The sequence below is a fragment of the Labeo rohita genome, chromosome 10 (genome assembly GCF_022985175.1).
Source record: "Labeo rohita strain BAU-BD-2019 chromosome 10, IGBB_LRoh.1.0, whole genome shotgun sequence".
In the NCBI taxonomy this organism is placed as follows: Eukaryota; Metazoa; Chordata; class Actinopteri; order Cypriniformes; family Cyprinidae; genus Labeo; species Labeo rohita.
Window position 1 is genome coordinate 27,189,702 of NC_066878.1, and position 12,367 is coordinate 27,202,068.

The window sequence follows — 12,367 nt, forward strand, 5'->3', positions numbered from 1 at the left end:
CTGAAGGAGCGAGTCTGTCTCTTTCCAGATCCTGTCATGTTTCCCCTGCGGCTGAAGAAACATCAAGCGGCGGCGTTGAGACGCATGCCATTTCCACCGCACCTGCTGCACTTGTCTTTCAGGAGGTGACTTCAGCTCAGCGGGCCGCAGTTGGTTGTCACCTCTTCGTGATTAGGGTCACGACGAGTGACCTTTGGCCGCCGTCGAGGAGGGTTGAGTATTGGTGGAGGGATGGGAAGGGCAGCGCAGGGCACCTGCGTTTTCGACGCCGTCAAGCTGCTGCTCAGAGCTGTTGTTCTCAGAGTTCGCTGTCCTCACACATATTCTGCTTGAATAGATTTATTTCTGTTCTCTCCTGCAGCAGAGGCGGTTTTCTGTCTGAGGGAGTTTTTATGTTTGATTTTATTGTTCACGAGGTGAGCGCCGCATTGAAATTCCTCTGATTTTCTTCAGCACCAAACATGCTGACGCCTTGCGAACTGTTTTTAATAGATCATTGTAGTCTGTTTTTTTGCTAAATTGATACTATTTAAGACTTTCCAAAAAAAACAGAAGTTCTATTCAGGAAATAGTTTAGTACTTTTAAATTCCGTTTTTTAAAAATCTCCCATTGATGTACATTTATAGAATGTTGGTGATGACAGCGATGATGTCACTGTAGCTATTTAAATTCTTTTTGGAATTGTTTATTGCATGTTTCTACAGTTGAGGTTTAAAAGTTTACATACACCTTGCAGAATCTGCAAAATGTCAATTATCAAAATAAGAGGGATCATACAAAATGCATGTTTTTTTTTTATTTAGTACTGACCTGAATAAGATATTTCACATAAAAGATTAAAAAAAAAAAAGATACAAAAGTCAGGTCCCACAAATTCATTTTTGTGTATTTGAACCCTTTCCAACAATGACTGTATGATTTATTAAAGAAGGTTCAAACACTCGATGCTTCAGAAGGAAAAACAATGCATTAAGAGCCAGGGGTTGAAAACTTTTTGAGTTTTAACATCAGGGTAAATGTAACTTATTTTGTCTTCTGGGAAACATGTCAGTATCATCTGTAGCTTTTGAAGGGCAGTACTAAATGGAAAAAATAAGATATTTAGGCAAAATAAGAAAAATGTACACATCTTCATTCTGTTCAAAAGGTTTCACCCCCCGGGTCTTAATGCATCGTGTTTCCTTCTGGAGCATCAGTGAGCGTTTGAACTGCTCAGTTGTCCTCAGTGTGAAAAGATGGATCTCAAAATCATACAGTCATTGATGGAAAGGGTTCAAACACAAAAAAATGCTGAAAAACCAATGAATTTGTGGGACCTGAAGGATTTTTCTGAAGAACAGCAGGCAGTTTAACTGTTCAAGACAAACAAGGGACTCATGAGCAACTATCACTAAACAAAAAAACACAGCTGTGGATCATTCAGGTAACAACACAGTATTAAGAATCAAGGGCATGTAAACTTTTGAACAGGGTCATTTTTATGAATTCAACTATTATTTTCTCTTGTGGACTATATGTAAACATCTTTTATGTGAAATATCTTATTCAGGTCAGTATTAAAAAAAAAAAAACATGCATTTTGTATGATCCCTCTTATTTTGGTAAAATTAACATTTTGCAGATTCTGCAAGGTGTGTGTAAACTTTTGACCTCAACTGTATCTTCTGCATAAGAAAACCAATCACAGTTCAATATGCAAATTACTAAACTGTGATTGGTTTTCCCTGTGCAAAAGATGGAACGCAGAACACAGGCGTCTTGAGTTAAACCTATAAAGGGGTCGTCGGATGCAAAGTTCACTTTTACATGTTGTCTGAACATTAATGTGTGTTGGCAGTGTATGTACAAATCTACCCTATAATGATAAAAATCCATGCAGTGGTTTTTAATTAATCTGTAAAAATAATATCCACTTTTTCAAATCGAGCCGTTCTCAGATGCCTGTTGGTGTGGTGTCACACAGACAGAGGCCGCTCCCACTATAGTTGATTGACGTGAGCTCTTACCTCAGACTTGCCTTAAATCAGCTGTAACAATCCGAACTCCATTGTTTCCATGCCGGAGCAGGGATGCAAGTTAGACAAGAATATCTCCAGTTAAGCGATTGAGGTGTTGTGTTGCTGGATGTAATAATGAACATTGTCATTTACTCCCGACATCTGAGCTGCTGAAGATGCAGTGGATTACATTTGTTTGTAAATGGAATGCGCCTCCCGATCTACATAAATGCATCTACGTTCGCAAGAATCATTCGTGATCCAGCTTCACTTACAGCAGAAGTGAGTATAAGGGTTTTTTTTATGAATCTTTGCGATCGCCTTTCCTAATAATGTGCTAGTTAGCAAGTTTAGTGGCTAAACGCGGCTAAAGTAAACAGGCTCGTCACTCCACAGAGAGAAGAGAGGGGCGGGGCGAGCAGAGCTCATTAACATTTAAAGCAGCCTCGACCAGAACAGGATGATTTTTGCAGAGCTGATTTTGGCAAGGTAAAAAGGGTGTCGTTTTACACTACCATTGAGAATTTTTATCCAAAGTATATTATAGACTTTTCATTAAGACTCTTAAGAATCATATCAACTTGTGGAAAATGGGCATCCAATGACCCCTTTAACTGTTTACCTTTAAGTTTCTAACTTTAACTACATTTTTTTTTTTTTTTCAGTGAAATCTTGATCTTGTCTCTCATATTTCCATGTCATCTCCAGTTTCCCAGTAGATGTGTCCTTCAGGTTGAGATGCTAGAGGAATATCATGTTCCCAGATGTCGACCCATATTCATTAACCTCATTTCTTAAAAAAAACATCTGTCCAGATTTATTTAGAGTCGAGATGGATTGAAATTTGACCCTGTTTACTTTTAGACATGTTGCTGGTCTTTTTGTGAAATTGGTGCATGTTATTCTAAAAGCAGTGTTTGTCCTTATAATCTTTCATGAAAATTTAATCGCTTGCTCTAACACACTGTTTGTGTACTTGTTTCTCTTCTAAGCATTGCAGAGAAGCTGTAAAATGGTCATGTAAAACGTTTTGCACCACAAGAAACCTTGCAACACTGCACTTCTATTTAAAAATAAATATTTTTATTCAGCAAGTATACATTATATTGATCAAAAGTGACAGTACATACATTTATAATGTTGCAAAAGATTTCAAATAAATGTAAAAACAAAAAATTGAAATGTAGCATGGTTTCCACAAAAAAAATGAAACTGTTTTCAACATTGATGATAATCAGAAATATTTTTGGAGCATCAAAATGATTTCTGAAGGATCATGTGACATTGAAGACTGGAGTAATGATGCTGAAAATTCAACTTTGATCACTGAAATAAATTACACTTAAATAGATATTTACATAGAAAACAGCTATTTTAAATATTTCACAGTTTTACTGTATTTTTGATCAAATAAATCCTGAGTCTTTTGAATTCAGCACTGAATTTTCTCATCAGCAAACAAAAGTATGGAATATGTTTTTTTGTTTTTTTTATTTATGTATATTTCAAAGCGGAAAATTCAGCTTTGGTCACAGGAATAAATTACATTTTACAATATTTTCACATAGAAAACAGTTATTTTAAATTGTAATAATATTTCACAATTTTACAGCTTTTACTGTGTTTTTGAGAAAATAAATGCAGCTCTTGTAAGCATAAGAGACAAAAAACCCAAACCGTTGAAGTAGTTTCCCATTTACAGTCTTCATTTATAGACCTTTTACATCTTTTGTTTATATTTATCCCGGTTTGTCTCATCACAGAAAGCACAACTGTTTTGCAAGTCGTGCTCGCGTTTATCCTTTCTGTGCATTTCTCGCTCCGTCTCTGTGTGTGTCAGTCTGATCATTACTCGCGGTGGCAGATTACAGGAGAACAGAGGAGTCCGGCTGCGCGGCAGCCTGTGTGAAGCCGACTGCTGCCGGTCGCTTGTGTCCCTGCGACAGGCCTGAAAAGCTCTGATGGGATCCGAGCCAACAAAGAGACACAGCTCTCAGTATGCCGTCAGCGTACGCCAGCCAAAAAGTGTGGTTTGGGGTTTTTTTCCCTTAGTTTGAAGTGTCATTCTGAGCAGAATGAAAGACGCACTCGATCCTGTTCCGATTATAAAGCTACAAAGCGTGAAACCGGAGCGGAGAGTGTATCTGTCCCGACCACCGAAAGCACAAAGAGCGTTTGAACGGGTCCTCTTAGACCATCATTGTGGCCACAAATGGAAATCTGGTGAAAGATGTCGACTGTAAAGCGAGCGCTGGTAACGCGAGCATGCAAATCATCCCGTGAGAGATGGGAGAGGCTGGGAATTGTTTTTCAGCTCAGGCAAGGACATTGTGAGATGACTAGAAAGAGAAACTGGAAGGTGTTTGTGGTCGTAGCGGCTGCTTTGAGTCACTCGGTTAACCTTGCTTTGCTCTCAGCTAAACTTTATAGCTTCTAAATCAAGGCGTCGTGGCATAAATGATTATTAGTGGTGTTTGCTAAGTCAATCTTGAGGTTAATGGTGTGATGAAACCTCTAACACAAAGTATTAAAGTGTGCGGCGTCCTGCGGCGTTTGTGCAGGAACGAGTCCTCAAATCAGCTGTGTGGTTTCTTTACTAAGTGATCAGACGAGGGTTTTTGCTCCAAAAACGTATATAAGATTACATAAACCTTGCAGAATCTGCAAAATGTTAACAATTAAAGCTTAATAGTTTAATTAAAAGCTTTTCAGCGCAGTGCTAAATAAAAAAAGCAACATGCAATTTTTATGATCCCTTGTTTTTTTTAATTATTAATAATTTAGTTTGCATCTGTGAGATGTGTGAACTTCTGACTAAGTGGAATTTTTCATGCACTTTCTGAATTAAACGGTCTTTTTAAGGCTTGATGTAAATAACATTAAACGGTTACAAATAGAAATACACCACTAAATAAAACAACTCAAAAGTCTTTTTTTAATTGATAGCAGTTTGCATGAGTTTGCAAACCCATTGCATGCGTTATGCCTATTTTTTGCTCTCTCTCTGAATTAAATGAGCATATTTTATTGTTTATTTAATATTTCTTTGTAAATCAAGTCAAACAGCTAATGCATTAGTTAATGCATTTATTTTAATTGAATTAATAATAACAGTTTGCATGAGTTTGCAAACCCATTGCATGCTTATTTTATGCTTATTTTTCAGTCTTTCTCTAAGGCTGTTTGTTCTATATTTAAGACTTCATGTAAATGAGGTCAAACTTGTACGTATAGATTTCTGTTTATTTTAATGAAGTAGACTTGATTTTGATTCGTTAATCAGGGCAATTTGCAAGTTATAAAATGACATTATTGTTATCTACTGTATAGCCTTTTGAAATCGCATAATGGTTTGCATGACAGCGTTCATATAAGCTGTTTGAAGTGCTTGAATTTGACTTGGAAAACCCTTGAAAATAGTAATTCTGAAGAGGTACTTGAAAAGTGCTTAAATTATTGAAAGACACTATTCACTATTCAAAAAACATCATACCTTTTTTGCTTATTTCCGTTAATGTTAGAAAACAGTCAAGCTAAGCAAGTAGCAGTACTGGCAGTGTCATGTAAACATAGCTGAAGACGTTAAAAAAGGGACAGATGAACCAAATCAATTGAGTCATTTATGCTGGAACCGCTCAGATTGATTCAAACTCGTGAGTTTTGTTTATTTTAAGTGATTCACTAGCCAAAACCAGATCAAATTAAAAAACTCATTTTCGAATTTCAACAGTTTTAAAAAGCATGTAGTGATGGCTGAAACTGAGCTTTTCGAAACTCTGAATGAGTTACACCACTGCATCGCAAAATGATTCACTGTTTCGAAGCGCTCCAATCGGATCTTGTATTTCGAATCATTTGATTCAGATTGGGCGTATTGTGAATCATTTGTTTTGGTTAGGAATGGGTTAGTGAATCAGTTCACGAATTGAATGATTCAAATCAAATGATTCACAATATACAATTTGAAGTCCCAATCTAAATCAAATAAGTCACGATATGCGCTGTTCTGATCTAAGTCAGATGATTTGTGCTGATTCGTCCTGATCTGAAATGATGGTTCATGAATCATTATTCAGCTTGAGACTTCAGAGCGTGGATTGTGAATCATTTGATTTAAATCTGAACTTTGGAGCAGGTTTGCGAATCATTCGTTTCAGATCAGCATTTCGGAGCGATTTCATGAATCTTTTTTTTCTGATTTTTTTAAAATTGATTTGCATGCTTCAAAACACGATGATGGTCATTTCTTACATCAAATGATGTCCCGTTAGTCTAATGTGTTTTTTGCACATCATTTGATTTTGACTTTTTATCTAAGACTAAAAGTGAGAATTGTGAAATATAAACTCAGAATTGAGAGAAATGTCAGATTTATGAGATGAAAAATGTTGCAATTGCCCTTTTTTTTAATTCCATGGTGGAAATAAGCTTCCATACTGCCTGCAATTTACATGCGACTGTCATACTATCAGCATTCCTCCTGTATGTCACTAAAAGTGCACCGTTAAAAGTCACAGTTTCCCGCTCCAGGATCAGATAAAGCCAGCAGCAAGGTTTTTACTCCACACAAAGGCTGCATGTGTAATCCTGAATGGTTGCGCTTCTCTGTATCTGATTGTCCTTGAGATCAAACATCAAATATGATATTTCATGTCCTGATTTTTTTCACCAGATGCTCCCCGAGTCGTTGCGAACACGGAGGGAGATGCTCGCAGTCGTGGAGCACGTTTCACTGCAACTGTTCTGCCACGGGCTACAGCGGAGCGACCTGCCACAGCTGTAAGAACGCTTCTGAAATACAGACCACTTCCTGCACGCGCTTCAAATGTTTCCTGTGCGCTGATTCCATACACACTTGGTGTCAAGGACAGATCCAGAGACAAACGCAGAGAGAATAGTTACTCCCTCCACATGATGTTCACAAAAAGTCAATATTTGTCCACCGTTTATGATAAAACTCAATGACAGTCATTTCTCAATTTATGGAACGCAAAATCAACATGCATCAGTCTGCATACACTATTTTGGCATTTTAAATAGAATAACAGCGCGCATTCATATTCATATTATGTTTATTATGCTTATTGTGATTATTCATGCTCACATAGCTGCGCTGAACGGCATCCATTAGGGCTTTTAGTCCAAATGTTTGCTTACTTGAAGAAATATTGATTGATATTTAGATGTTTACTCCGTATTTATCATCATTTCTATTCTATTCTGATGCTTGGTGCTTACTTTTTTTGCCATGGAGCATATTAAAAACTTTAAGAGCGCAATGGAAATGTATCAAATAATGTGTTTTCCCTCCAAAATATATAATACTTTATATTTTCAAGCAAAATTATTTAATTCATAATAATACAAAAAGAATAGTAGATTTTTAAACTATTTTTTAATAATTTTACAATTTTGTTTTTATTATTAAATTATTAATAAATTATTGTACAATTTGATTATTATTATTATCATCAATATTTAAAACAGTTGAGTAAATTTTTTCAGGATTCTTTGATGAATATAAAGATCCAAAGATCAGAATTTATCTGTAACATTATACACTATATCACTCAGTCAGAAATGATCGAGATGAATACTTTTATTTAGCAAGGATGACTTAAAATGATCAAAAGTGATGATAAAGGCATTTATAATGTTACAAAAGATTTCGATTTCAGATAAATGCTGTTCTTCTGAACTTTCTATTGATCAAAGAAACCTAAAAAAACATTTCTACTCAGCTGTTTTCAACATAATAATAATAATAAATGTTTTTTGAGCAGCAAATCAGAATGTTAGAATGATTTCTAAAGGGTCAAGCTTTCAAAATTTCAAAAATCAGCTTTGACATCACAGGAATAAATAATGTTTTAAAATAGATTCAAATAGAAAACAGTTAATTTAAATAATAAAAATATTTCAAAAGTTTTTTCCGTACTTTGGATCCAATACACACAGGCTTGGTGAGCAGAAGAGACTTCTTTAAAAAACATACACACACAAAAAATGAAATACCAATATTAGCCAGAAAAAATAAGTAAATAAATAAATAAAGCATAGAGACTCTAATGCTGGCTGCTCATTCAAGCAGATGATGGAGATAAAATATGCACTTTTAGAACCATCAACAGCATATTACATTATAAACACCATAAAGTAAACATTGTCATAATTCATCAGCAGTTGATCGTGATCATAAGCAATCATTTGTCAAAAACACGTAATATGAACAGATTGCAAACTCTGAAACTGTGAGCCTGTATAATGCACTAGAGCACCATGCTTTGACTTTGAAATGTGCAGTGCTCATATTTATTTATTTAAATCACAGTCCTTTGAGGTTTAATGATCATATTAGGCGGTATAGCAATGTTTTTCCATTGACAAATGTTTAGGAGACCTAAAATTACATAAAAGCATGAATACATTTTACAGTTTGCACACATCTAGTTGCAAATGCAAGTGAAATGCTCCGATTTTTTTTTCCTGAGATTTATTGGGTGTGTAATATACGCGTGGATGTTTAGCATTAATTGCCTCATAAGTCTGCAGATGTCATTTGGCAGCCTATATTCGTTTTTTGTTCTATACAGGAAGCGTTGAGATCTGAAACATACATATTTTAATGTCATATTGAGCATTTTTATCCCTGAACATCAAGGCAAATTGAATCGCTCATGATATGAGGCTTGTAAGGAAACAATATAAAACATGACGCAAGGTCAGGCGCTCATTAGCTGCAGAGCTCCAGTTTTACACGCTTATGGATTTACACCGAGTCCTCAATGAAGTGAAAAGGCCCGCTTTTGGTGCCGTAAAAGAGTGGGGAACAGATTTGGGCTGAAATGAAGCACACGTCAGTCAAATGTTTAATGGCGGCAGCATTTAAGACGTTCACACTTGAGCTGTTTTAAAGGGTGAGAGTTATTGAGAGGGACTTTATAGAGCGGCCCCATAATTAGATCTCACATAAAGCTGCTGTCAGTCAGCGGAGGGTTTGGAGGTTCAAACATGAAAGGACATTTCTGCAGTACTGTAGCTGAATATATCCGCACTTTCACTCATGTATATACATTTGTATGCTTTTTATGGGTTTTAGATGTTGACCAATTTGAGATTAAAATGAAGTAATGTTTTCTCAAGGTAGTTAGATTGAAAAATGACCAATTATTTATATATTTAATTATATTTTACATCTAATATATGCAAGAGTGTATATCAATTTATTGAGTTTTATTTTCATTGCTATTCTGGGCTTGCGATCAGGTTGTTATGAAGTTTTATTAGTTCTCTTAATCTCAAATCTGTTCATAAAAATAATTCTCTTGTATCTCATGCGTATGAAATATGAAACAGATTGCATATAGATTGTAATTATTTTCCTTGAAAGTGAAACCTACAGTAATCCATTTCCTCCCTAAGCACCTTAATAGATAGTTAACTTCCCCTGTTTGCGTTACATCATGAATTCAGAGCTACAAAACAGATGCAGATGGTCATAATTAAAGCTGCTTCGTTTGCCTGAGCGCGTGCAAAATTGATGGCAGCACACTTCAGATGAAACACTGCCTTCATTTTATAATACAAATACACCGTGAAGTTTCATTTCACAAATATGTCATGCAAAATTAAGTGGACAAGATGTGATTCTCATAATTTGCCTCTGAATGCAATGCTTGAATAATATTACAAAATATATTATGTTGAAAATTTCTGAAAATGAATGTGAGTCGAAGAGAAAAAAGTTTTCAGTGAGTTCAAACTCCAATCTAACACAATCAGAACATATAATGTGATCAGTGGCATATTGAAGTGAGTTACAAAACCGTGTCAACATCTTGTCTTCACAGTCGCTTCACACTAATTACATTTCCGTTAAAAGTTCAAAACAGCACAGATACGAAAGTGCATCAACATACTCATTTAAACACTTTAAATCCAGCGCTGACTGACAGGGATTGTTCTGGAACACTGATTTAGATCAATACATCGGTGAAACCAATCACATTGTTTCTTCCAAATGTGACATCAATGACATCCAGAAAATCAAAGTGAAAATCTCCCAACACAACTGTAATGATCAGATCTCGCACAGGATGCATTTTATTTAAAAATCAGTAGTGGAGAATAACAAAGTAGACGCTACTAACTTACCTACTACTTTCAGTTGCATGCAGGGATATTAAAGTCAGCTAGAACTGAAAGCAGCAAAAACATTTTTGTTACTGAGTGAAAATATATAAAAACTTACATTTATTTCAGCTAGTTGACTAATTTAGTTTGTACTAAAATAAATAAAAATGAAACAAAAAATTATATAGACACTTAAACTAAAACTAACAAAAACACAAAAAATGAAAACGTAAAATATTATTTTAATATAATAGAAATACAAACTTTTTTCTAGTGTAATAAATATTTAGTTAAATGCTGATGTTTGTCCTTTGTTTTTTATTTAGTCATGTACATTAAATGAATTGTGTTTTAGTGTAAATTTATTAGTTTTGATGTTATAATTATTTTGTGCCAGATAAATACTGTTCTTTTAATGTGAATTATGCAATCATATTATTACATAATTCAATGCAAGACACTACAGGCAAAACCATTGTGTTTTCGTGCAATTCTTCTGATAAATTTTGAGATTTTTTTGTCAATTACTGGATTACTGGAAAGAAAACATCCAAACACCCTTTTGTTTCCTTATTTTTGTTTACTATTGCATTTTATCCATTTCTGTCGGTAAATGAGCTTACAGTATATCTTTATAGGTCGTTTTCTCAAAATGAGTTGGTTTCTCCACTTCAGCAGCACTTGCATACACCAAAAGTTACAATTTTATTCCTATCCATATTCTGAAGGTTTTTACAGCAGGGTTTGTTTGTATGAAATTTGCCTGAGAAATATTTAACATTTTGCATGTAGATTTAGATTACAGTACATATCTTTATAGGTGATTTTCTCAAAATTAGTTTGTTTCTCCACTTTAGTAGCACTTACGTACGCCAAAATTTAGAGTTTTATTCAAAATCTATATTCTAAAGGTTTTTCCCAAAGGGTTTGTGCACATGTAATTTGCCTGATTTTATAATTACATTTTAACTATTTGCATCTGTAGATTTCAGTTACAGTACATATCTTTATAGGTCATTTTCTCAAAATGAGTTTGTTTCTCCACTTCAGCAGCACTTACATACACCAAAATTTACAGTTTTATTCCTATCCATATTCTGAAGGTTTTTACAGCAGGGTTTGTTTGTATGACATTTGCCTGAGAAATATTTAACATTTTGCATGTAGATTTAGATTACAGTACATATCTTTATAGGTGATTTTCTCAAAATTTGTTTGTTTCTCCACTTTAGTAGCACTTACGTACGCCAAAATTTAGAGTTTTATTCAAAATCTATATTCTAAAGGTTTTTCCCAAAGGGTTTGTGCACATGTAATTTGCCTGATTTTATAATTACATTTTAACTATTTGCATCTGTAGATTTCAGTTACAGTACATATTTTTATAGGTCATTTTCTCAAAATGAGTTTGTTTCTCCACTTCAGCAGCACTTACATACACCAAAATTTACAGTTTTATTCCTATCCATATTCTGAAGGTTTTTACAGCAGGGTTTGTTTATATGACATTTGCCTGAGAAATATTTAACATTTTGCTTGTAGATTTAGATTACCGTACATATCTGTATAGGTTGTTTTCTCAAAATAAGTTTGTTTCTCCACTTCAGCAGCACTTACATACACCAAAATGTACAGTTTTATTCCTATCTATATTCTGAAGGTTTTTACAGACTGGTTTGTTTGTATGACATTTAACTGAGAAATATTTAACATTTTGCATGTAGATTTAGATTACAGTACATATCTTTATAGGTGGTTTTCTCAAGATTAGTTTGTTTCTCCACTTTAGTAGCACTTGCGTAAGCCAAAATTTAGAGTTTTATTCAAAATCTATATTCTAAAGGTTTTTACAGAGGGGTTTGTTCATATATCATTCACCTGATTTTATGATTGCACTTCAACTATTTTCGTCTGTAGATTTCAATTACAGTGCATATCTTTAAATGTCGTTTTCTCAAAATGAGTTTGTTTCTCCACTTCAGCAGCACTTACATATGCCAAAATTTACAGTTTTATTCTTATGCATGTTCTAAAGGTTTTTCCCAAAGGGTTTGTTCATATGTAATTTGCCTGATTTTATAATTGCATTTTAACTATTTGCATCTGTAGATTTCAATTACAGTACATATCTTTATAGGTCATTTTCTCAAAATGAGTTTATTTCTCCACTTCAGCAGCACTTACATACACCAAAATTTACAGTTTTATTCCTATCTATATTCTGAAGGTTTTTACA

General features: G+C 34.4%; 1 protein-coding gene across 2 annotated transcripts in view; it reads left to right on the forward strand.

Moving 5' to 3' along the window:
* The window catches only part of cntnap3 (contactin associated protein family member 3), a 164,770-nt gene that overhangs the window by 104,518 nt on the left and 47,885 nt on the right, over window positions 1–12,367 (forward strand). For both annotated transcript variants that reach the window (XM_051121497.1, XM_051121498.1), the window contains exon 11: window positions 6,671–6,777. In XM_051121497.1, coding sequence (XP_050977454.1) covers window positions 6,671–6,777 — 107 coding nt within the window. The remainder of the gene's footprint in view (window positions 1–6,670; window positions 6,778–12,367) is intronic.